Source organism: Rhipicephalus sanguineus, chromosome 7, assembly GCF_013339695.2.
Source record: "Rhipicephalus sanguineus isolate Rsan-2018 chromosome 7, BIME_Rsan_1.4, whole genome shotgun sequence".
Lineage (NCBI taxonomy): Eukaryota > Metazoa > Arthropoda > Arachnida > Ixodida > Ixodidae > Rhipicephalus > Rhipicephalus sanguineus.
Genome location: NC_051182.1, coordinates 141,959,633 through 141,984,958, shown reverse-complemented (window position 1 = coordinate 141,984,958; position 25,326 = coordinate 141,959,633). Strand labels below are relative to the sequence as shown.

Sequence of the window (25,326 nt, the reverse complement as noted above, 5' to 3'; positions counted from 1 at the left end):
ACGGACAACGCTGGCGGGACCCATCTTTGCCAACATTTGGTCATCATTGGCTTCTAACATTAGCCTAACACATTTTGAGGAGTAGCAGGATATCAAAAGGCAATGTAGGACCAACGTTTGTGCCAATGTTTTCCCACGTTGGGCCAAGATTGGTCCAATTCCGGCGCGCTGCTTGGGTAGCACATGCGATTCGTGAATACTACAGAACTGAGCTCGGTACGGCGGAATTCATGTTGCAACAGAGCTCTTACGGTATGCTCAACCATGCCAAAGCAATACTGCAAAGGTTAGATACACTAATAGAACAATTCGAACTAAAGACAGAAAAAAGCAAAAAAGAAAGACACGAAACAGATGTTGCCAACCAGCAGCAACCGCCCCTCGGTCTCGGCATTTGTCAGCCTTGACCTAGTTTACAGGCGAACTGAAAACGGATTAACACTCGCGTGGTTGTTGCAGGCGTGGTCAGTCCCGCTAACCCGTGCTCCGGAATGAGTTACAGAAGGCGTTCGCCGGAAACGCCGGCGGTCCCGATCCTTTAATCGATCTTCTTGCGTGCCTCACCGTTAAAGTGTCAAAGCGAGTCGAGAGCCTGTGAATTCGGGCAAAATGATCGATCATGTCTCTCGCTTTCTCACTTCTCGATCTGGCTCAAAACTCAGCGAGATGATAGTTTTACGAGATTGAAACAAGATACAATAGCGATAGGGGCCAACATAGGCGTGCGCAGGGTTCTCTATTGGGGGGAGGGGGACGTAGTTTTTCTGTGCCCCTCCCCCCTCAAATGGCCGAGTCCGAAAGAAAAAAAGCTTCGCAATAGATGCCAAAATGATTATGAAGCGGTGACGTGCTGCTCACAACGGCCTGCCTTTGGTCTCCGGAATTCCGGAGGTAAGGTTTCGAAGTAAACGGTTCTTGGGATGCAACATCAGGTCTCCTTGGCAGCCGTTATCGTCAAAAATCTCCATGATAATAACGTCACACTTTAAACAATGAGAGGACATGTCCGACTGGCTAAAGGTATGGGGCCTAGTTAGCGCTTTTAGACGGTTAGGGGGGGGGAGGGAGGGAGTGGCAACCCCCTATGCCCCCCTCCCCCCTTGCAGACGCCTATGGGAGCCAAAGAAGAACGCCTTTTCTCTTTTGTTTTCTCTGTTTTGTTGTCAACCCTCACGGCAAATTGCGCCGAGCAGGCAATCACTCTGAAGGACATCGAAATGTTACTTCGTCTGTTTGTCAGTGTCGACATTTCAACCATTCACTTAGTGACCCCTTGCATATAAGAGACGTTGTAGCCTGTTGAAAGTGTCCTCATTCAGGAATCTTTGGGCAACATGTATTTCTTTAGCACACATACCGCGGTCACAGCAGCAAAGCGGCTGTTTCGACTGCTTCTAAACCTTGCCTGACGAATGGTAAAACGAACGCCCACTGAATCGTTTGGCATGTCGCATAGTGAGTTGCACGGATGAATGAGAGTAAGTGATGGGCGAGCTGGGCGTCGTTACGATGCCGACGTAATGTGTCATCGATCAAAACACAATGACAGTGCTTCGCGGCGAAACTCCATTGTGTGCCATTGCGGCAACTTCAAACCGCGTCGCGATAGAGAGGCAGTCACGATAGAGTGCTCCAATTATCTGATGTGAGAAAAGGTGGTGCTATTCAACAGACTTGAAGCGTGTCTGTTAAACGGGACGTTGTCTATCTGCATTTCGGTAACAGGAAAGGTCTCCTTGGTAATGACTATATGTAGGCCTTATAAACAAGTCGGACACCCACTAAGAACCAGAAAAAAATAACTGTGATCGAAGTTTGTCAAATTTAACAAGTTCGTATTGCATGACACTTGCTATTCTGAGTGACTAGAGTTTGTTCATTTCTTCTGCAGCGTTTGAACAAATATATTATTTCGTAAATTTTTCCTTCTTAATGCCATTATTACTGCGTGGTACACCCGACTTGGCAGCTTCAGCGGCTATAGCATAGAGCTACTAAACATTGTGTTTTGGATTCCTTTCAGGGTGACGGAGGCCCAACCATGGCGTGTCTCGTAATAATATCATGGTCATATTCCGTATATCGCCACGATTGATTGTCGTGGCGATTGCCTGACTTTTTCTTTAGACATTATGTTTCCGAAATGTTGCTACCTTTATATGGTCTGCGGTTCTTTCTTACTGAAGACACACATTAGTGAGAGCCCACAAAAAATCGCATTTAAATATACCTCGCGTAAATGAAACAACACCAAAAAAGAACGCACGGACATGAAACGTAACCACGTGACAACAGTAAAGTTCTGTTCACCCAGTCATGCCATCAGCAAAACAAAATGATAATAAGAAATACACAAGCACGAAGTCCAATTACGATAGCAGTACGAAACTTCCCACAAACTCCAATCACACGGACTGCCCGGTACGTACCTGTGTCCGTATCTAACCGCTGCGATCATGACCAGGATTTGGGGACACGTGCACGTAGCGCCATCTCTCGCCGGTGAACGCGGTGGCCTGCCGCAACTGAATGGGAAATAGGCGAAAAAGAATCATATCTGGCGAAAAAAGCTACTTATCACAAACGACTCCCGGTTCTATACAGCAGATACTCATTTGAACATTCTGTTAAAATTAGAATGTCGCACTAGAAACCGTGTGGCTTGCCAGAGTGTTTAATATTTTACAATGGGGCCGTATGTGTTTCTAAAGGGCGGTGTTCAATTGTACTGTGAAGCCACACGCTTTGCAGTGCGATACTGCAATTTTACCAAAATGTTCCAGCAGCTCTCCGCTGTATAGAACGCGGAGTTGTTTTTCATAACTAGCTTTTTTCAAGAGAGATCTTTTTTTTTTTGTTGCCTCTTTCCTATTCAGTTATGGCAGGACGCCGTTGCTTCCACCGAGAGATGGCACCACATACAGATGTCCCCAAATCCTGGGAATGTCCATGCCAACTCTGCCTGTTGGGCTTGTGCCACGAAGTACGGGCTACATTTTGTAATATTCTTAGTAACACATGCGACGTAACGTAGGCAATATACAGCGACCATAGGATAGATTTCCAATCGCGATATTAGCCAATAATTCCCACAAGGTGAATGTGCCGCCAATTTCTTTCTCTCCTCGCGTTGCTATCGACAAAACACTTGTCGCACTCAAAATCTTGCTATAATTTACAGAACAAGGTACCCAAACCGAAGTTGCTGTCAAAACTCTCTTTTGATTACTTGATCGTCATTCATCCATCTCTCAGACCTGACGAAGTTGACAAGCACACGCCCCAAAACATTCCGAAAACCTTCATATTTGCGTATTTTAATAGCGATCATCAATATCATTTTACAGCTATATTAAGTTATCAACCCTCAAAGTATAACGGCACAATACTTTCATTTTCCTAACGATGCGCTCTCTGAAACTACAACCGCACTTCTCTGGTTGTTCTTTTTTTCCCGCGAGAAAAAAAAATATGTGAATGGAACCACTTTCATTCTCAGTGCCTTTCGCACGTAAAGAAAAAGCACTGAAAGAGCCCTGACGCAAGCAAGCACTACTCTTTCATTCATAACGCACCGGCAACACAATGGAAAACGAACGCGCCATAATTACGAGAGCAGCCATTGATAATATATTACGCCCCGCAAAACAACACGGCAAGTGTCGTTTCGAGACAAAACAACTGGGGGCATTCACAAAGCGGGCGAGGTAAGAAAAGTATGGACAAAGAGAACAGGCTGGGTCCGAGCAAGTAGACCGCCCAAGGCATCTATGGATCGCTTTGGCAGCGTGGCGGCGGTGGTGGACAGGGGAAACCGTTATCTTTTCCAACAACGGTGGCCCCATCGACACTATAGGGTTTCCTTTTTGTTGTCCTGCTTCTTTTTACTTGCTTCCTTCGTTGGCCGTAATTGCGTCAGCTTTTTTTTTTGTTTTTCATGGAGACAAGAAAATGGATGTCCTAAGTGGAACGAAGCGGGGAGTGACCCGTTTCGCCCAGACACCCACCTTACCTACCTCTGGGCTGTCGTTCAAGTTCAGGTTCACGCACCGATATTGCGCCTCGGGGATATAACGGCTATTATACAACGCCTTTTGTGCTGTCACGGGTAAGGTCACGATGCCGCGTTATGCGGCAAAGCCGCAGTGATCGAGGGTGCTCCGAAGCTGTGGCGTACGGAAAAGTTGCAGTTTCAGGAGCATTTTTCTCCGAGGGGCGCGTCGATATGTTACACACAACCAAACAGACAATTAGGCCAAGGAAAGCATAGATGAAGTTAATGTAAATATTTAACTCTAGTGTGCTAAGAGTCTTAATTAGTACTGTAGTGTACTAATTGGGATGTAGATTGAAATGAACTGAAGTGGACCAAAATCCCCCTTTCAGTCGGTGGCAACTGAACCCACTGCCTTCGAAATACACGTCCGATGTTCTACCAAATACTCTGAATTAAAATTACGTCCGATTAAAGTGGCGAGTTGGGCGTGTTGGGACAACTTTTCAGATAACTTAAAACAAAGGAAAAGTGACAACCATAAGGAAATCCATAGGAGATTTCTCAGACAGAAAGTTTCTATGTTGCCGAAAAATTCCTCCTGGCCCGATAATCGAACCCGGGACAAGCACCTTTCCGAGTTGGTCGCTCTACCATTTGAGCTAACCTGCAAGCCACCAATCAGCAGCGCAAGGGCGAATTCATCGACAACTCGAAGCACACGGATGTAGAATATTGAAAATGAGTTCCGCGGAATCTCGCAAGGAGGCGGAAGGATGAAGAAAGAGAAATTGACAGATAAGTGCAGCGCAAAGACGTCCTTTTCGTCTTGTTTCGTCCTTGTCTGTTCTTTGTGCCGCAGTTATTTGAAAAGATCACGATTACTATGTTACGTGCGAAAGCTGCACTCTAGCTGAAGCCGGTACATGTTCCCTTCCTCTGCATTTAAGGTAGCTGACTTGATCAATTGCTAAACCGGTCTATTAATAAAAGTTGTGCACATGCGCTCACAAAAAGGAAAGGGAGTGACCGACGGTTACGGCAATTTTTGCACGCTGTACTTGTATGCTTCTGTAAACTTCCAAACGCAATTATTGTCGTAGCATTAGTTCAAGTACGAAGTGATAATGCTCAAGGTTTATTTTCCCTTCGCTGGTACAAGGAAAAGATGGAAGCTGTGATCAGCCGCGTTAGACTTAAGCTTTCTAGCGTCCTCGATGCTTCAAGTGCGAACGCTTCAGCAGTAATTACAGAATTATACAGTGTCTAATTCCTGTTCGTTAATCACGGTTTCAAGTTCTTGCTTGCCGTTCTTTATTCCGATGTACAAGCTTTCGGTCCCTCGGGCTTAGAAAAGAAGCAAGAAAATTAGGCGTCCACGCCAAGTTTGGAGACCAGTCCTAATAATTAAAATCTCTGGAAGGTGTAAGTTATTAACACATTGTGGCGAGGAAATGTTGCCGTTTTCCGCAATCAATTACCTTTAACTGCAAGCTTAGCTCCACAATACAAAAAGAAAATCGTGCTGATTGTACATAACGTTTGATATTTCATGCATCTTGTTAAAAATTGTGTAAACTCGCTAAAGGTTCTGGAAATATTTGTTCGCAGGACTATATTTAATAAAGTTCCACCATCCATAAAACAGACACCCGGGACACGAGCGTTCGGTGACGATGATCGTTATGATGCTATAAATGAAAAAAAAAATTCACACGTGCGCTTAAAAATTGACATGCGTGACCACGCATCGAAGCCGTGGACGCTTAGCATTGTTCTGAATTTTCAGTGAGCTTGCCATCTGCATCCCACTAACGACAGAATCCGTACCCCTCACTTTGTCACTTCTTCCACCTGAGACACAAGTCTTCTTTGACATGAGCCTGGCGTCATGGCAGCATACGCTGCCAACATAGCAAGCTCTAAATGCGCGCAAGGACATGCTTCATATGTATATTTGTATAGCCGAATCCATGTTGACAAAAAGTTAATTCTTACTTGTGTGCCCAGGGACTCTCCCGCTGGGAGTTCACTTGCCAAAAGAAAAACATTGTCTTCTTCTACTACTACTTGCGTGCCCAGAGGGCAACGCGGTGTCATCATAACGTTCTGAGTCTTGCTTGCAGTAGATGCAGCCGCTCTCAAGAGTTAGTCAGATTTATGCCTCATTGTTTCTTGCTAGTACTTCGGAAGGATAACATCTAGGAGGTGTGAGGGCTGGACCATTTGTTCGCTACAGTATAGCTGAAGAACTGTGGCTTCTTCTATTGGACATGAAATGTAGCTAAAGAACTGTGACATCATAATGATTGTTATCATCACACTCAGCTTATGTTTATGTCATCTGCAGGACGAAGACCCCAATGATCTCCTATTAGCCCTGTCTTGCGGAAGCGGGTTCCATTTTATCCTTGCGGACTTTAACGATTTCGTCGCTGAATAATGTCAACCCGCCGCGGTTGTCCAGTGGTTATGGTTCTCGACTGCTGACCCAAAGGTCGCGGGTTCGAATCCCGGCGGCGGCGGCGGCCGCATTTCTATGCAGGCGAAAATGCTAGACGCCCGTGTACTTAGATTTTGGTGCACGTTAAAGAAGCCAAGGTGGTCGAAATCCGGAGCCCTCAACTACGGCGCCTCTCATAATCGTATCGTGGTTTTGGAACTTAAAACCCCAATGATTATTATTAATTACAAAATAATGTGACGATGGCAAACACGGTCCGGTCTCCCCTGTAGCAAATTTCGAGAAACCTTTGGTGGCCAACCACGATTTCTTCACTGTTCCAAACATCAAAGGCTAGACGAAATCGTCGTCTGCGGTTAATGAGTACATACAGGTTAATTAGAGAGATAACGAATCCGTGCCGGCTTTACACAAAATATCCAGCGCCAGCGGTGCCTGGGAAAGTGTTGGCGCTCTTTTCCCGGGCCGTGTCCCCGGTACGCCCGCAGACTCTCATTAGCGGCCAAATTGTGCAATAGCCCCGACTTGATACGTTCGTTACACGTCTACCTCGTAGTCTCGCGTTCACTATAGTTGCGCAAATCAAAAAGCTCGAGCAAAAGCAAAAATGAGGCGCGGGGAATGAGATAGATCTAAGGTAAGAACTGTAGCGCCAATGCCTGGCAAGACCGAGACAGTGAACGGTACAAAGTATGAGCGAGTTAAATGCAAGCAAGAAAAACGGGCCTCGGTCTTGAAGGTTCGAAGAGGGCGATCTCGTTTCGGCCCAAGCGGCCCAGGCCGCTGCCAGCCTTATCTCGTTCGATCGGTTTACGGGCGGCCGAAATCAGCGCACCTTCGAAGGAAGTTGAGCGTACCACCTCGTAGGTGGACGATAAAAAATGACAGGACGGTAATGAATGCAAAAATGACCGGAATGGGAGTGACTGTTGGGTGGAAGGAACCGTATTACATTGAAGCTAGCATACGCGTCCCCTGAAGTCATAATTCGGTACAATAAAAGTGAGGCAGAGAGTTCAGGGGAAGGCTTAAAGTGATGACGAACCGTTGAACAGGAATGTCGCTGTAGCGAATCGTTCTTCGAAGAGACTTCTCTTCCTCGGGACAGCTATTGCCTTCAAGTTGCTGCCACGGCAATGACATGGGGAGCTTGTCGAAATGTTTGCTGATGCGGCGTTTTCTATTCAACAATTTTTCAATTGCTTCGACAGAAAAGTCACACGGGGTCCCTTATGCATTCACATGAGACGACTCGAAGGCGAAAGCCATCTTTTCCTTCTCACTTGATTGTATTGGTCGATCGTCCCTAAAGATTCCTTCACCTAACGTGGTTATGCACTGCCTCCAAAATCGGAGGTATTGGAAGCATTGTGCGCCTCACGTGATTTTGCAGCGCTGCTTCCGAGATCGGCCCACGTTTGACGAAGCGACTATGTCGCGTGACGACGTCATCACGTGACGTGACATTACGTGTCGTCACAGGGACGGCACGATGACGTCATAAACTTTTGTGACCTGTGACGTGACGATGTCGTCATATGGCGACGTAATCGCATGGTGAGGATTTTTTTTACAGAACTTCGTGTTTACACCTACGCCACCAACGACGGTCACTTTTCCGGTTTGATGAGGCGCATCTCAGGCTTCAACTTTAATAAATGCGACAGCACAAGAGATATGAACTATTCGCCATGCCCATAGACTCTCACGCCACCAAGCGGACGTCAGGAGGAGGGTGAGCAGACGACAAGTCGGCAACCGCTCCCATTTCGGCTGCGCTAGCCCGATTGTCAACGCGTTGGTTGGAAAGAAACACTACGACTTCGCATGTCTCGTGAATCCGTGAACAAACCGGGCCGTCCATGAAAAGATAAATTTGATGATTTCTTGCGAGACGCGAAGACTTTAAAATACATGGTGAAGCACCTTGGGCAAGTCGTGCTGCCAATGATGGCACACAGCGTACACATTTCAGCTCTGCGGAGTTTTCTGTGGCCACGCAGGTTAGTGAAACGTTAATGTCTGTCTTTTTATGTCGAAACACGCGCTATTTTGCTTTTATACAATATCAGTCGGTGTTTTTGTAGTGTATGAAATCCATAACATTACACGCGGCGTGTCGCGTGAGCTCGCGGTGTCCTCTTCTATAATTGAATATTATCAGGACCTTCGTATTAACTAGGTGATGCACTAAAGTAAAACGCCTTATATTTTGTCAGAAAAGAGCTGTATGAATCTTGCGAGCGACCATTCAGTGATTCGGGGCTGCGCTCGCTCCACGGCTATCATGAACTACGACCATGTACCAACCGCGCTGCGGGCTCAATCTTGTCCTCCGCTGACGCATTCCGACGGAGACTAAACGTGACCGCAGGGCTGGGCAAAGATACTTTGAAATTGTATCGCGATACGATACAAGATACTGAGGCAAGAAGTATTTGAGATACAGATACAAGATACCACAACGCCGATTGTATCCGATACGATACATTCCAATTGTATCTTAAGATACTTCGATACATTCGGGAATTTGTTATTATATATTTGTATATACACGGCAATGTAGCACTAAACGCCGATGCGCAAAAATGATCGCTTGAATGTTCATTAACTACGACCAATTTTGTTTCACTTGAATGAAATATGTGTTAGTATCTCCAAAGTTTTGTATTTCTTGCTGAAGGTATATTACCTTTTTTCCGAAACAAGTTATTGGAGTTGATTTAGCTGCTTACCATGACAGCTCTTTATAGACTTCTCTGATAACGGTGTTTGCTTGCCGCTTTCTTAATTGGGTGGAGTCGATGCTCTGCTTGCCGACCAGCTAGTGGGCTGCCAGCTTCAATAAGATGCCTCCGCACAATCGTGCAAGTACCGTTGTTAAGTTCTACCTTGCCCGTAAACGTATCACGGTTTTCACAATACCCGATCACCGGACAGGTGTACATCAGCGAAGATGCTGCTATAGCGATTCTTTGCGATGCATCGTGTGTACGTAGGGGACATAAAACTGCAATTACTTTTATATTCTACTTATCTGCTGGCGTAAAGCTTTCGTTAGCGACGTACTCAGTAATGCGCGATCTTTTAAAAAAATTATTTCATGAGAGAACATCTGCAGCACAGAAAACGGGTCATACGTGTTCTAGATAGTTGCACAAAGTGCCACAGGACACCGCCGCTATTCACACTATATTGCCGCTTAAGCTCCGATTACCTGGTGATTAGTAACAGTAAAAATATTTAGACAAGACTAAGAAATAAAAACAAATATAACTAAGTAAAATAGAAAAGCGGTTTGGTATCAAACACAGCGAATAAGCATAGGAACCCGATACAGGCGTCACCCCCAAGAGCTAATAATGATTGTTGTGTTTAACGTTACACAGAACCACGATATTACATAGCTGCCGTATTGGAGGGCGCCAGAAATTTCGACCACGTGGTGTTATAAAACTTAAATATTAGCACACGGGCATCGAATGGCGGCGGCCGCGACCTACGGGTTAGCAGTCAAGCAACGTCGGGTAACCCCTAATGGCCATGAGGATTAGGCATTTAAGGTATGACCACCGAAAATTCAGTGCCTATGTCAAATAGCTTAAACCGACTCGTTGAGACGCTCATTAGAAAAATAGAGTATTTTGTATAACAACGTTTCTCCAGTCCATTTGCTAACATCTTTGAGATGGCTCCTAATAATTTACGTTGTTATCACGAAAACTCAAATTCGCTATTTTACTAAGCAATAAGCGGAATTTTTGTTCCTGTGTACTCCAAGCACGCGCAGATTATTATATATTTGTTCTCAACGTCGCCGTGACATAACAGTACACTTAAGTAGAATATAAGTCTGTAAACAGTAGAAGAAATGATGCAGGCAGCTAAAAGTGTGAATAAAGCAGAGAGCTTACCTTACCAGTACGGTAAAGGCATATTGCCGTAAGCACACCCGCAAAAAGCAATACGGACACAGAGGTATGTATGGGATGGAAAAGGACAGCTTAGAAAAAACTTGTGCTAACAATCCAATTATGATTTTGAAAACTCATTGAATAAAAGAAAAATAGACTTACGCCAAGATAGCTTCTGTTAAGTGAATGCTTGTTCTTCTAAATCCAGCGTTGGTACCTGTGGTGCTATACCTGTTCGAATCTTGTTTGCATATGTCAATCTCATTGCATGTAAGTGAAACTTTCATCGACGAGGTCCTTCGAATCGCCGATGTGTGAAAGCCACGAGACGCAAAGCAACCCCTTTTCTTGCATTCTTCAGACTTCGTAACGAAGCACAACGCAAGAGAAACTTTGATAACGACACTACAGCGGCATCAGAATTTGTGCAAAAGACACCGCACGCATTGGAGTACGTGGCACAGGACAGTGGCTAAGAGCGAAGTGTCATAGCACTGACACAACTAAAAGAAAACCGTGAAGGCAAAATGTCCTCTGGGCGTAGACGTCCGCGCGTTTGTCTGTCGAGACGACGCGAGCGCCACCACGTGACTCTGCTCCCTCAATAGGGACAGAGATGAGCTCAGAGCTCATCGCCTGCGCTCGCGGAAAGATAAAATAATGTCACTGTCTTTAGTTTTAACCTGGTAGCTTAGTGGGAGCAGTATCAGCAAGCGGAGTTCAACCAACGTTTATTGTTTCGCACCGTTTGGTTGCGATGACAGTATCTTGTATCTTAAGATATACGATACATTCTTCAATGTATCGGAAATACAGATACAGATACACGTCTTGCGAGACGTATCGCGATACAGATACAAGATACCCAGAAAGTATCTAAGATAGTATCGAAGATACATGTATCTTCGATACTGCCCAGCACTGACGTGACCGATTGATGTATTATATGTATATCCACGTTAGTGGAGCTCAGCTGACGCAGTTGATCGGCAGGCCCTCTCTCAACGTCGTCCTTCACCCGTGTGTCTCTTTCATAGCCAGCGCTGCACTGCATGTTTGCTACTTTGTTGACAGGTGGCAGCACACTGCAAGCAAAGTGTTCTCTACAGAACTCGGAGAAAGCGAGGCGGCGCCCAGGGGGGGGGGGGGATTTTTCAGATTGATTTTGGCCGTGATGTTTCAAGAGGCCGCGCACCTTGACAACGAGGATATTTCACTGGGCATTGAATGAAGGCTGTGAAAGCAGCGACAGCGACAGCGTCGATGAAGATGCTGCAGCAGCGATTCTCTTTGACGTGCTTTGCTGGTTAATCATCTGTACGGCACGCTTTTTACAATCGTAAGTCACATTGACTGTACTTCATGTACAATAGTGTTGAGATCAAAATAAAAGAATAAGTTTCCTGATGCGATGCACGTAGAGCAACATTTATGGCCGCATGCTGCCAACAATCTCGACGAGCGGAAGCGAAACGTGCAATCTCGTTCACAAGCCGCGCCACTGAGAAATGAACTTGACCATTACCGTCCGAACGGACGGTAATGGTCAAGAATTAAGAATGGTCAGGAATTAATGAATTAAGAATGGTCAGGAATTAATGGTCAGTAATGGTCAGGACGGTAATGGTCAGTTAACGGTTCAGGAATTCTTCGACGTTGCGAAAAGCTTGCATGTGCATTCGTTTCGAGGTGCTCATCAAACCTGTAACATCCGAGAGAAGTGAACTGTGGACTCCTCGTTCCTCACCACACAAGTAATGACGACGGAGCAACAAGTTTAGAAACCATCGTCACGTTAAAAATGCGATCCTGTGCAGCAACGATGGCGTTACTCGCTAGCGGCCTATTACTACGGCAAATCCTTCAGGCCGGCACGGTACGTTCACACGTTTTCTGTAGCGCGCACAGGATTTCGTAAAGCATCGTTGATGCACGGTAACGCAGCCGAAATACAACCTCTCACACCGCGGTAAATAATGAGGTATATATATAGCGAGCATTTCGCACTTTTCATGGTTTGGACAAGTATTTTGGCCTGATATCCACTTCGTGTTCTTCATGACCTCATCCGGTGAAAGTGGCAAGGGCCGTACGTCCGCACGTTTTAACTGTTCCTATGCTAACAAACGGGTTGACCCTCCTCCGGTCGCCATCTTGAATCGCACAGCGCGCCACTTATAGTTCGTGTGCATTGCGAATACTCCCTACTATCATGCCACCGTGCTGTATAGTACAGAAATAGAGGAAGAGAATGTTAGGTGAGGCAGTAACTAACCACGTGGCGTTAGAAATAATGTGGCGGAAGTGACGTCATTTTTCTCGCATAGGATCACTGGACCTTTAAGGCCAAACGTGCACGCGTCAATAGCAACCAGGCTCTTTGATTTCTCGCTGCTCGGGGCTTCCGGAAAATGAGAAAAACCTTTTGCCCCAGCGTTCTCTCACAGCACATTCCGTTCGCGACGCAAGACGTGTTTTCAACGTGGCATGTGAGCTTTGAAAATCGTGCTTAGAGTCCTAGAGTGTGAGCGTCAGCGAGAAACACATACACTCTCAGTCAATCTCGGCGCGGTTCTTCGTAGTATTATTACTTCGATGGGCCATGAGAAGAGATAGAGGCGCGTCTACTGTAGTGGTTCTACAGAAGTATCGTGGACCTCTTTCTGACTCGCGTCAAGAGTTCTGTGAGCGGCTCGTATTGAGACATAGATGCTCGCGCCCATGTATTGCAGGCGAGCCAATCGAAGAAGCTCAAAGATGGCCCACCAAGGTGGTCGCCCTTCCGGATTAACAAACAACGCGCTGTCAGCACCTCTCCCCTATTTTGTTCTTTTCCTCCATGGTGATGCTTATAATTCACCGCATGCCTACACCACTGCAAGTAGAGGTTCTTTCTGTATCCGTAATACTAGCGAACACACACTGCAGACTACACAAATAAGGCAGAAGTTCACGGGAAGTCGGAAGCTTGAAGAGATGAAAAATCCTCGAATATGGGGTGTCGCTGTAGCCAACGTTTCGACAATTGTACTTTTCTTCTAGCTTGCAACTGGAAGAAGGCAACGCTACTTGTCCAAACGTTCGCCCCAGCGATACCTAGCGTTCTAGGGATTTTCATCTCTACAGGCTACACAGAACGACACGGGACGGCCGCTAGACTTCAACTGTCTAGTTGGAGTCGTTCTGTGTAGTCTGTGTTGTGTGTTCACGAGCATTATGGATTCATTTAGTCAGTACCAGCTGGCCCAGCTAAATGAATTAACGAGTTCTTTCCGTTTTGTGCACATATCAGTGACTTAGCCAGAAGGGGGGGAGGGCACACTGGTCCCAGTGCGCCCCCCCCCCCGTAATTGTTTTTTGTCATGGCATATTGAGCCCAAAATGACACTCGACCACATGCGCCTGCCCGACCCTCACTTCAGATCAGGGTGGTGCATCCCCCCGTTCCCCATAAAAATTTTATGCCTGCGCGCCCCTGCATATCATTTCTCATTTCAATATTGCCATTGAATAAGACAGCCTCTCAACTCCTAATATGACCCAACATTTCTTATTTCTCGAGTCCACTATTCATGGAATGTACAGTTTCTTGACATATTCAAAGTATTGTGAATGAATGAATGAATTAATTAATAATTAATTAAGTGGCTCTTGGTTGGCGGTGATCGTGAGGGGGATGGGAATTAAAAGACAGACGGAATACGCGCCAGTCATAACATTCTGGTCAGTCGATATAAAGCTGGGAGACATCGCTGTTCCGTAACTGTGGTGACACTAAATATTATCGCGTGTCTTGGTGATTGTCAGCGTGCGGATGGAACCGCTGTACATCGAGTAAGTATCAAATACAAAACGTCACACGCAGCAATATAAAACATACTTCGCACTCTTTTTACCTTCTGTAAAGCGGAAACCTAAATTACAAGTCGTCCGCCGCGGTGGCGCAGTGGTTAAGGTGTTCGGTTGCTGACCGAAGGTCGCGGGTTCGACCCCGGCCACGGCGGCTGCTTTTCGATGGAGGCGAAATGCTAGAGGCCCGTGTACTATGCGATGATGTTACACGTTAAAGAACGCCAGATGATCGGAATTTCCGGAGCCCTCCACTACGACGTGCCTCATAATCATATCGCTGTTTTGGCACGTAAAACCCCGGACATTAGTACTATATTAAAACCCCTGATATTATATTAATTTCTGTATCGCTGTTTTCCCTACACAGCTACGATTCCGAGGCACAGAAAACATGTTGGATATTATACACTGCTGGAAGTCAATAATTATTTTATCTTCCGGATACATGATTAGTCACACACCGATGCACGATATCAACTGCTGCAACAGACGTCACGACGGAATTTATCGTTGCGAAATTATAGGGTGCGCTGAAAGAGAGCACACGTGCTGGCAGCGGTTTCAATTGGCAATCCTTGCATCACCCTAGCCGTGCCGACCTAGTACGGCGAAGGCTGTACAAGGAAGCAGTGCAAGGCCAGATTGTCGTTTTGCATTTCCTTTTCTCCTATACGCCACCTGCTGCGCCTTCCTTTTCTAGTCACACACTCTTAGCAAAGCATTCGTTAAATCGTTGATCACTGCAATGTTAATTACAGAGACGATATGCTTCAAGCAGCTGTTTATCGTGCGGACTTTCCCGAAGAACGCGTGTTGGATCCCGGCGGCAGCGGTCGCATTTTGATATAGGTGAAATGCTAGAGGCCCGTGTGCTGTGCGATGACAGAGCACGTTAAAGGGCCCCAAGGCGATCGACATTTCCGGAGCCCTCCACTAAAGGATGTTTCATAATCATATCGTGGTTTTGGCACGTAAAACCAGAAAAACTATGCTGTTATCATACACACTTTCACTAGCGTTTGTTCTCCTGTATTAGAATTGCAAACAAGGCAAGACGGCAGAAATCCATGTGACATAATCAAGAAAATTACGAAAGAGTTCAGTAAAGAGAGCACTTAACATGATTAAACGATTGAACTTTAAGATATCGTGTATACATTACAGTGGGGGCTGTTTCTAATGCAACAACGTCATTCTAGGCAGACGACCCCAAAGGGAACGCTACGGGACGAACGGTGCTCCTAAATTCTCTTTGATAGCTTCTGCACTGAGTGATGCTGCTGCAGTATTGACAGCATCTAGTGGAACCGACATATTTAAGCGTATGCCTTCTCCGCCTCGGTGCTACAATGGTTGCGATGTTCGGCTGCTGACCCGAATTTCATGGGTTCGATCCCGGCCGCGGCGGTCGCTTTTCGATGGAGGCGAAATGCTCAAGGCCCGTCTACATTCCGATGTCAGGCTACGTTAAAGAAAAACAGATGGCACATGTTTACGGAGCTCTCCACTACGGCATGCTTCATAATCACATCGTGGTTTTGGCCGGTACAATTCCAAATATTATTAAGTGTATGCCTTGTTTTCCACTCCTACTTAGCTAATTGTGCTGCCGATGCTATACGGATAGCTACCATCTTGTCCAGTTTGGAGTTAATATAAATAGAGCTCGGTTATTGCGAAAATATCAACGAACAAGGGTGGGCAGATTACTTGTAGGTAAATACTATGCTGGGCGGACCGAGATGGGGTTCCGCTGCCCGGAACGGGACCTCGGATTCGATTGCAAGTATAGGCGGTGATATTCTGCACATGCACCTTGAACGTGGTGCTCGAGGTCGACATCCGAGGTCTGCAATACGGCTGTCCGGTGTTCGCAAAAAAGTGAACAGCAAGTATGACATGCAGGGGCGTGTAACTAATTAAAAGAATCCATACTCTAACTGCATAGAGCGCTTTGTACATTGCGTACAGTTGACTTGTCACCAAACATGGCGATGGCTTACCAAACAGGACGATGTCTTAACAGACGGCTAGGTGCCACAGATACCACTCCACGAAGGCATTCCACTCACAACGGCCTTCGTTGCAGACACTATCACCGGATAACTCGAGTCGAAACGAAATCGAGCAAAGAAGGGATGGACGGAGCGGAGAAAGTTCAGCCTGATTCAGACGACCGCACGGACCGCTGACAAGCCCGAAAAAGGCCGTGATGTGGCTGAGTTTTAAGAAACGGCGCCGCTAGAAGCATATCTCTGACGTTTTGTACCCGGCTTGATACGACAGACGCTGATCGAGCTTTGTGCATGTTCATGTGCTGACTGAAGTCATAATCGGTCCCGGTGCGTAAATCCTAGAAGACATGAGAATCGATAGACAACTGACAAGCTGGAACAAATATGCATCAGCTACGCCTAGGCGTTTATTTTTCAGCTCGCAAATCGTGTTTTCGTTGCTTGTCAAGCAGCCTTTACCGAAGCTGGAAAAAGAATTCATGAGCCATTCCACTCTGTGTAGGGGAATGAACAGTGGAGCTTTGTGGCACACGACACATAGGTGCATAGGCGTGCGCAGGGTTCCCCTTCAGGGGAGGGGGGGGGGCGAAGGTTCGTCGCAGCGCCCCCCCCCCTGCCCCCCCCCCCCCCCGTGCGCACGCCTATGCATAGGTGACACAGAATTTCGGACCATAGCCGATCACACAGCATGCAACTGATTTCGAAATGCCTGTACAGAAAGTCCCTTTTGAATTTAGCGTAGGTTCCTTGAGAGTTATCAATTTGACCAGCACGCGTCTTTTTGTCCCGACATGCGTCGTCTTGTCTGGCTTGCCGAACGCGCTTGGCGTTTCGTGCAAGATCTTAATTGGTGTTTGCCGCCCGTGTATTTCCTTCTTCATTTTTAACGGAGATGAGAAGTGTGATTTGCCCAATTTCTGTAGAATTTACGCGCACTAGGGGCTTTTGCGCACAAATTGACAAATCCCTTGCCATATGTAGCTTCACTGTAATACTGCAGCCATTCTACTACTGATAATAATAATAATACTATCTGGGGTTTGACGTCTCAACATTCTACTAAAGAGGAAATTGCATTGTATCGAATATGAAAGACGCGGTTATGGAAAGTTTTCGATCAATTCGAACAGAGTGTGTGTTGGAACATCGGAAATGCGGCATCCACGCTTGCTGAGCGGCACACGCCGACGGTCAAATTTGACTCTGGTTAAGGCTCCGCCACCCCTCCCTCTCCCAGACACGCTGGATTGCTCTGATCAATTCCATGGTGCTGAGATGACATGGAAGGCGAAGTCGACAGGACCTGCGCTTCCTGTCAATGGATTTTATTTCAGAAAGTCATGTAACCTATACTGACGATACGTCTTACACGTCTTTCTCGTCCCTGTAATTTCGATGCTACGGACTCACTTACTGCAAAGAACCAACTAGCCCAAAAATCGGTACTGCTGTATTACAGTATGAGGAAAAGACTAAAATTTACTAACGTTTCACCAGATGCTCGTGGTTTTGGCATGGGAAATCCGGGAAACTACTATTATCAAGTGATTTTCCCTTTGTCAGAGTTGACCCTGGCGAAGGCATTGTGGTTGCGTTGTTCGTGTGAGTCACATTGGCTAAATTTTGAGAAACAGGGAACGGAGAGTAACGTGAATAATTAATTAATTAATTAATAATTAATTAATGTTCTTTATTGCACACATAACTTATACAAAATAGGCACAAACTGTATGGTCCCATAGCCAAAGGCTAGGCAATGACGAGAGAGATAAGATTCTTTAATGAAATGCCCGGAGAGGTTAGCCTGGTTTGTCGCCTGGCTTGCTACTCCAGGTGTCGGGTGATTATGGTATATACAATGATCACATATACACCATATACACACAAATAGTACATACAGTCACAAGCACACATATATACATAAGAAGAGTCCTTCACAGGCTTTGGTTAAGCTGAGTGTTTCTCAAAAACGCCAACAGCGACTGTTCCCATTACGACGCAGAACGACAGATTCTGAAGGAGGCACTTCATTTGCAACGCGGCTCGAGCTTGGAGCTGCGGCACCTTCTCGGCCCGTGGCAAGACAGCAGTTGTGCGATGCGCAGCACAAAAGCAATGACTAGAGTCATTGTATTTAATCATTGTACCGCGTAGCCATATATTTGCAATCCTGCGAGGCTTAATTTACAAGATAATGTCTTACAGTATGAAGTTGTGCACTTAACATATATTCTAACACACCATTAATCTGCACATTTATTTTCCTGATTTTTTCTGAAGCTTCGTTACGGCGCAGATATGGCGGCACTTAACACCGAGGACATGCGCTGAGCGTGTCTGTCCACATTTTCGTTCGTATCTGACGTCACCTCAATATTGGTGGCGTCAGAGCCGCGTAGCACAAAGCCTTTGGCATGCAGCACCCGAAGATAGGAGGGCTTGGGGAAGCCTTTATCCAGATGAATTAGTGAAAGATTGTGTTGGAATTCGTAATTGGGAGCTCACTGAAACTGACTGCGACATAATTTTGGCCTTGAAGGGTACTGAACGATATCAAATCAGGAAAAAAAAGATTAGCATTGACTTGTTGCTAGAATATGTTTTTATACGGGTTTTATTGAAGGTACTCATAGTCGAAGTACAGAAGTTAATACCTAAGGACTAGTTGAGCTGCCTTCATGGTTCCGTAGTTGGAGTAATTTAAATATTGGGTTACAGTAACCAAGCTTAGTGTTTTCTGGGAATGTAAGAAGCGCACGTATCAGATGTAACTCCCGTAATGGCACGGTGGATCAGACTGCATGACTTTTTGGAGGGCGGTAGACTCATTCTGACTACCTTGCCTTCTTTGCTGTAGTGTCAAATCCTGGTACAAGGCGTTCTTGCGCTTGGTTAAAATCCAAACGCGGCCGGCATGACCGGTATCGAACCTGCGACCTTCTGTTTGCCAGCGGAACGCCATAACGTTTGAACCATCTTGATCGATGAGGGTGGATAGAGGAAGGGGCGGCTATAAGTTCAGAGTCCGCTACTTTTTGTGAGTTAGCAGTAAATACGAACAACAGCTGCTGGGACATAGGCCCTTTTTTTTTTTTTCATGCTGCTCTTGGATGAGGGTTCTAAATGCATTTAGTTAATGTGGCAGTTCAAACATAGCTTTCCTTTGGAAAATTCCAGGGACCACGGGCTACGTTGCACAGGCGATTAAAGAAACGCTTTATCACTCCGTGGAAGCATCTGAAATTTCATTTCACATTTGTTACATTTAGCTGCTCTGTTTACGGCTTTCTCTTGACCTATGAAATGTGGTCTGACGCAGATGTTATATCGGCTTAACTTTTACAGCGAAAGCTGTTATGAGATCATTTCACCGGCCGTTTTTGGCGCCATAATTGTCCGCCGCCGCCGCCGCCGCCGGTGTCCGTAACCAGTATCGCTCGAAATAAGAAAAAAAAACGAAATAAGAAAAAAATTCCAGGATGGAACGAGGTTTGAACCTGGGCCCTCTGAGTGGGAGCCCAGTATTCAACCTCTGAGCCATGCCGGTGCTTGAAACCGCTTTGCAAAAAGCTCCTATACAGGCTTCATGTCGGGAAGGAACCACATTAGCATATGCAATATAGCGTGGTAGAAGAGTAAAATAAGCACCAAGCGTCGCACAACGCGAATTCTGTAACCAGGCGTCACACAATGCGAATTGCGCAACGAGTAGGTTGTTGAATGCTTCCAACCCATTACAAAGGACTCTGCCATTATTCTTCATCGTCATCAGGCACAGCATCAACAAAGTGCGCATAATGCCTTACATGCGTATAGCAGGTACCAACGCTCTCCGTAGAATGACGAAAAATGGCACAGTGCCTGCTGCCATACTTCTCAAAAATTAGAATGATTTATAGTGTAGTGGGTTCCTCGCAAGTGCACTTGTATTGGTTGCCAAGGAAGCTCATAAGCGCATGATCCACTTCCTCGGAGTCTCAGTAAAATTACAATGATTTATAGCGTAGTGGGTTCCTCGCAAGTGCACTTGTATTGGTTGCCAAGGAAGCCCATAAGCGCATGATCCATTTCCTTGGGGTCTCAGTAAAGTTATTCGCCCCCCCCCCCGTCTCTCTCCCACGTCAACCTATGTTATACAGCATGACGGGAGAGGGAAATAACGACCGGGCGTCACCCAATGCAAATTACATAACTGGTGGGCCGTTTAAAGATTCCAACCCATTACAAAGGGCTCAGCCTTAATTCTTCATCGTCATCAGTCGTCGCGTCAACAAAGTGAACATAATGCCTTACAGACGTGTAGCTGGTGCCTCGCTTCTCCGCAGAATGACGAATAATGGCTTAGTAGGTGCTTCCCAACTTCACAAAAATTGTGATTTATGGCGTAGTGGGTACCTTTCTAGTGTACTTGTATTGTAGCCCCAAGAGAGCTTAACGGGCTCTAGAAACGCCGCTCTTCCAGCTTTCGCTGTGACTGTGCTGCGGTTTCAGCGCAGGCCTGGCGTTTTTTCGTCGAACAGCGATTGACAAATGAAAAAAAAAAAATTGGAAGTGACACAGAATTACTATTAGCACCTTAGCATTTTTTTTAACCTATACATTTCATTTATGCTTATGCATCCAAAACCAGCACGGTCATACAACTGCGATTCTTTATGAAACCGGCACATGTGTCTCCTTAAGCGACTATTCTATATGCGTCACAACATTCTTCCATGTCTCTTTTTCTTCCGTCGCCCTGTAGGTTTTTCCGCTAACCTAGCGGGCTCTCGCTAAACGCGAGGTGATATCGCCAATGCCGCACAGACAGCTCCACGGACTGCACTCGGCCTCGGCCTGAGGTGGAACGTCCTTCCAAGGTCGTCCCTTTGAATCTCATTTCGACTGTGGCGACCGCACGTAACAGCCGGCCCAACCGTATCAAGCGTGCGGCCATTCCAGAGGAGCGAGAACACGTTTCGCTGCAAACTCTCAAGGCACAGTTAACAAGGGGGCGATAAGCCAAGTGGTGCTATGGAAAACCAAAAACGAAAGAGACCAAGCTCGCTAACTTTCACCGGGCCACCACGCTGCGGGTGCGGAGATCTCGGAGGCCCTGGAGAAGAGAGGAAGGGGGAGGGGGAATGGCTATCAGGAAGCAAAGTGCCGTTGGGTGCGGTCCTATCGTTCACTACGCAGCGATGTGGAGCGTGGTAAAGCGGCGTGCAATCGTCGCAATAACGTACAACAAAACGGTGAGAGAGAGACACATCTAGTGCCTCTCCCTCTCTCCCCCACCTCTTTCCTTACCACCCCCACCAACCGACATGTCCCACGAATAAAGCCTAGCAGCACGCTAGCGCCAGGCACCGGGCACGAGCGGCGGCGGCGCGCGCATTTGCACATCGCCCTTGCGTGAGCTCCGGAATCGACTCCGCCGAGGAAGTGAGGAGGTTCTCTCTTGCTTTTCACTCCGGCGGGTAGATAGTAGAGATGACCACGCCTCGCGGCGCTGGCCTTCTCGAAGTGAACGGCCCGCTAGCCGGCCGGCAGGCGCCGGTCAGTCCCTGGGCTTCCGTGAGAGAGCTTGAGCGAGAAGAACTGGAAGGGGGGTGGTGTTGTTGGCGAGAGAGCCGGCGTACGCAGTGTTGTACACGGTCAGATGTACACAAGCTGAAAACTACAAGCAAGCGAGGAAGTAAACGTCGCCAGGAAAGACCCTTGAACGATTTCTTTTCGCTTACGTCTTCTACCACTCTCCGCTTGCTCCCGTTGGACACAGTGTCATCCCTCCTTCCCGCAATACCCCTTTCTCCGGTAGTAGCCGCCCGGAAAGACGTTCCCTTTCACTCGGACAACCTCCTTCCCCTTGCCCGCTCGGACACCTCCACCACCCTCAGGTTCGACGCACCGTTAGCCACGGCGTATATAAAGCAGCACGAGCCATTTGAACACTGTGTCTTTTCTTCATTCGAGGAAAGAGCCTTCCAGTAGCAAACATGCTGGTAAGTGGTCTACCCCACAGGTGGTATTGAAACACGGCTCAAGCGGTAGGCGCAGCACACAGACATGGGTGTACGATATCGAAACCAGCGGCGTAATCAGAAAAATAGTGGGAAAGTCTCCAGAACCGGCTTTTACGTGCTTTAATATTGAAAACCAATTTCGGTTCGAGCAAACGCAGCCTGCTACAGCCCACCAGGCGCTTTGTGTCTAGGAGTGTAGTTCTCACTTGCTTACGTTGTAAGGCGTTAGGCGTAGAAATCGCCTTACTTTTCACTATTCAAAGGCAAAGAATGTTACCAGTGAACAAGCTATACAACACCACTCTTATAAATGCCCTCTTCGACAGTACCGATTGAAATTCGCATCTATACTTGATTCACCTAGCTAGAAATATAACCCAGCCTTTAAATACAATGATGTCAATTTTATCTGCTCTAGAAAGTGTCAAACTTTACCTGGATGGAACTGGGACAGACAAAACGTTAGTGTCTTCTCTGCATAGACAGGGTCCCAGTTTGACCACGTGTGCTAAAACCGCGATACCATTTCCGCACGTTTCAGTGCACTAGAGGCTCTTCCACAAAGATACCCGACAGTAATTCTACTACACCGAAATTTTCCCCCGAAATACGCACCAGTAGAGAGTTGCACGGGACTCGGCACTTCCTCCAGCATGAAAATCGTTGAAACCGATCTTTTCACATGACCGATACCTTAATTAAGATCTGTGTCATTACATCGCCAAGCTTACTGTACGCTGTCAGCTGTATTTCATGCGACCTAAGACACGTGATCTCACACGACAACGCAACGGTCTTAGCGAAAACCAGACCCAGCCGTCAAAAGATCTAATTTGCCTGTTACGTTTACCGCCTGTATAGACAATGCGTTGCACGTGTTTGTGCTTCCTGTGTGGTTGACTGACCCCTCCAAACACCTCAACTCTTTGTCTTCGACGCAGTCCATCGCTGCCTTCCTCGGCTTGATCGCCGTCTCATCGGCCGGCTACCTCGGTGGCTACGGAGGCTACGGCGGTGGCCTCGGCTACGGTGGTGGTCTTGGCTTCGGCTACGGTGCCGGCTTCGGCGTTGGTGTCGCTGCCGCTCCAGTCGCTGTCGCTGCCGCTCCCGTCGTCGCCGCTGCCGCCCCATTGGTCCGCGCCGCCCCGGTGGTCCGCGCCGCTCCCGTGGCCGTCGCCGCCCCCGTGGCCCTGGGCCCTAGCCCCGCCGCCATCGCCGCCGGTGCCTTCGGCGCCACCGCCGTGACCGGTAACGTCGCCAAGGCCGTCACCAGCCTCGTGTCCACCGCCCACCACACCGCTCCTGGAGTCGCCAGTGTCGCCACCCAGGTTGCCGCTCCTGTCGTCGGCGCTAGTTATGGCGGATATGGCGGAGTCGGCGGATTCGGCGCCGGAGTCCGCGGATTCGGCGGCGGTTACGGCGGCGGATACGGCTACGGACTCGGTCACGGCGGATACGGCGTTGCCCACGTCGCTGCTGCTCCCGTAGTAGCCGTCGGATACGGCGGATATGGCGGATATGGCGGCTACGGCGGCTACGGCAAACACTAGATAGGAAAGGTAGGTTTCCACCAGCTGATTCCTGATTTTTTTTTTGTAATTTCTCGATGTTGTTCCGCACGTTACGCTGCAGCTTTATTGTTAAAATTGTATGACGGAAGATGTCTTTGCGCTGTACTGATTTGTGCAGTAGAGGGCAGTGTATGATCAAGCAATTATTACTTACCACATTGTTACGATTCATCCTCTTAAATGCTGGATAGCGCGAATTAGACACAGGACAGATAGAACGCTGGTGCGCAGGACCAAGGAGGCGTAGGCAGAAATTTGTTTTGGGGGGGGTGCACGTTTTTGATCTGAGCATAACAGGTAGAGGGAAGAGGTGCGCACATTGGTTTCAATATCCTTGTGGAGTTCGTAGCCACACTTCCCTAGAACAAATTATAATCTCTCGAGATGTGACTGACATAGTAAGGAGTTCAAGTGAAGTGCTTCAGCGCAAAGGGTTTATAGTTGTACAGTTAGACTATTCTATATTTTACATTAGGTAACCGATTCGTGAATTAGGATGTAGCACTGGTTGTCCTGGCATTCAACATTAACCATACAGCCTTTTGTAAACGGGATGATTCTACGCAACTAATTGCACATTTAGGTTTCACTTTTACTGTGGCTACGCATTAACTACAAACGATGCCACGAAATGTTCTCTTGTGACGAACTTGCACTGACATGCATCCTGTTTCTATATTTCTTTCCAGGTACAAACTAACGACATTGCGAAGCTTATACATACGCTGAGTGGGTGCTAGCGATGGAGGACTGGTCAGCAGACACCGATGGTCCAGTAGCGAAAGAATAAATTATTCCACTTGTTCTGCCTGGTGCACAAAATGTTCTCTTCACTCTGCCAACAGTAGGACGTAGTACGTTGAACATCGCCATCGTTCAATGCGCGTACACAAGTACAAGTAGTAGCGGCTTCGTTTGTGACCGCATCCAATACACACATCCAGAATCACTTACAAAAATTTCAGTGGCGGCGGCTCCGCTTAAAGTATTACATTTATGGAACCAATCAAAGATCCACTTCCTGGTTCCTAAAGGCTATCTCCATGTCGCTATATTGCTTAGACGCAATATAGCCACATACTGTATTGGCTACTATATTGACGTATTATATACTATATTGCCTAGAGACAATATGGCCTCGAGACAATATATTGGCTTATATTGCCTAAAGGCCATTTAACTGACATGGAATTCAGAGTTCCATATTGCCTATTCACTGCATTGACCTGAGGTAATATAGTGGCATGGAGGCTGGTCTTCATCATGGTAAGTGTACTTGTGCAAGCGTCAAGTTCCTTTTTGAAAAGCACTGTTGTGCCTCTCATGACAAATGTCCTTGTAGATACAGATCCTCTTCTGGAAGCATTGATTTGTCAGGAGCACAAAATGCCTTTTGCTTCTGTTCCTTTTTCTTGTATACAACTGCAAGAAATAAAATAAAGATACTACTGCTACGACTACTACTACTAGTAGTAATAATATCAAGGGCAGCGAACAATGTTTCGTTGTTC

General features: G+C 46.9%; 1 protein-coding gene across 1 annotated transcript; it reads left to right on the top strand.

Moving 5' to 3' along the window:
* The first annotated feature begins 22,202 nt into the window (after positions 1 to 22,202).
* Positions 22,203 to 24,637, top strand: LOC119400098 (cuticle protein 64). The gene is made up of 3 exons (XM_037667033.2): positions 22,203 to 22,223; positions 23,186 to 23,803; positions 24,505 to 24,637. The coding sequence occupies exons 1-2, from the start codon at positions 22,218 to 22,220 to the stop codon at positions 23,792 to 23,794; spliced, it is 615 nt and encodes a 204-aa protein (XP_037522961.1). The 5' UTR covers positions 22,203 to 22,217; the 3' UTR covers positions 23,795 to 23,803; positions 24,505 to 24,637.
* The last annotated feature ends 689 nt before the right edge of the window (positions 24,638 to 25,326 follow it).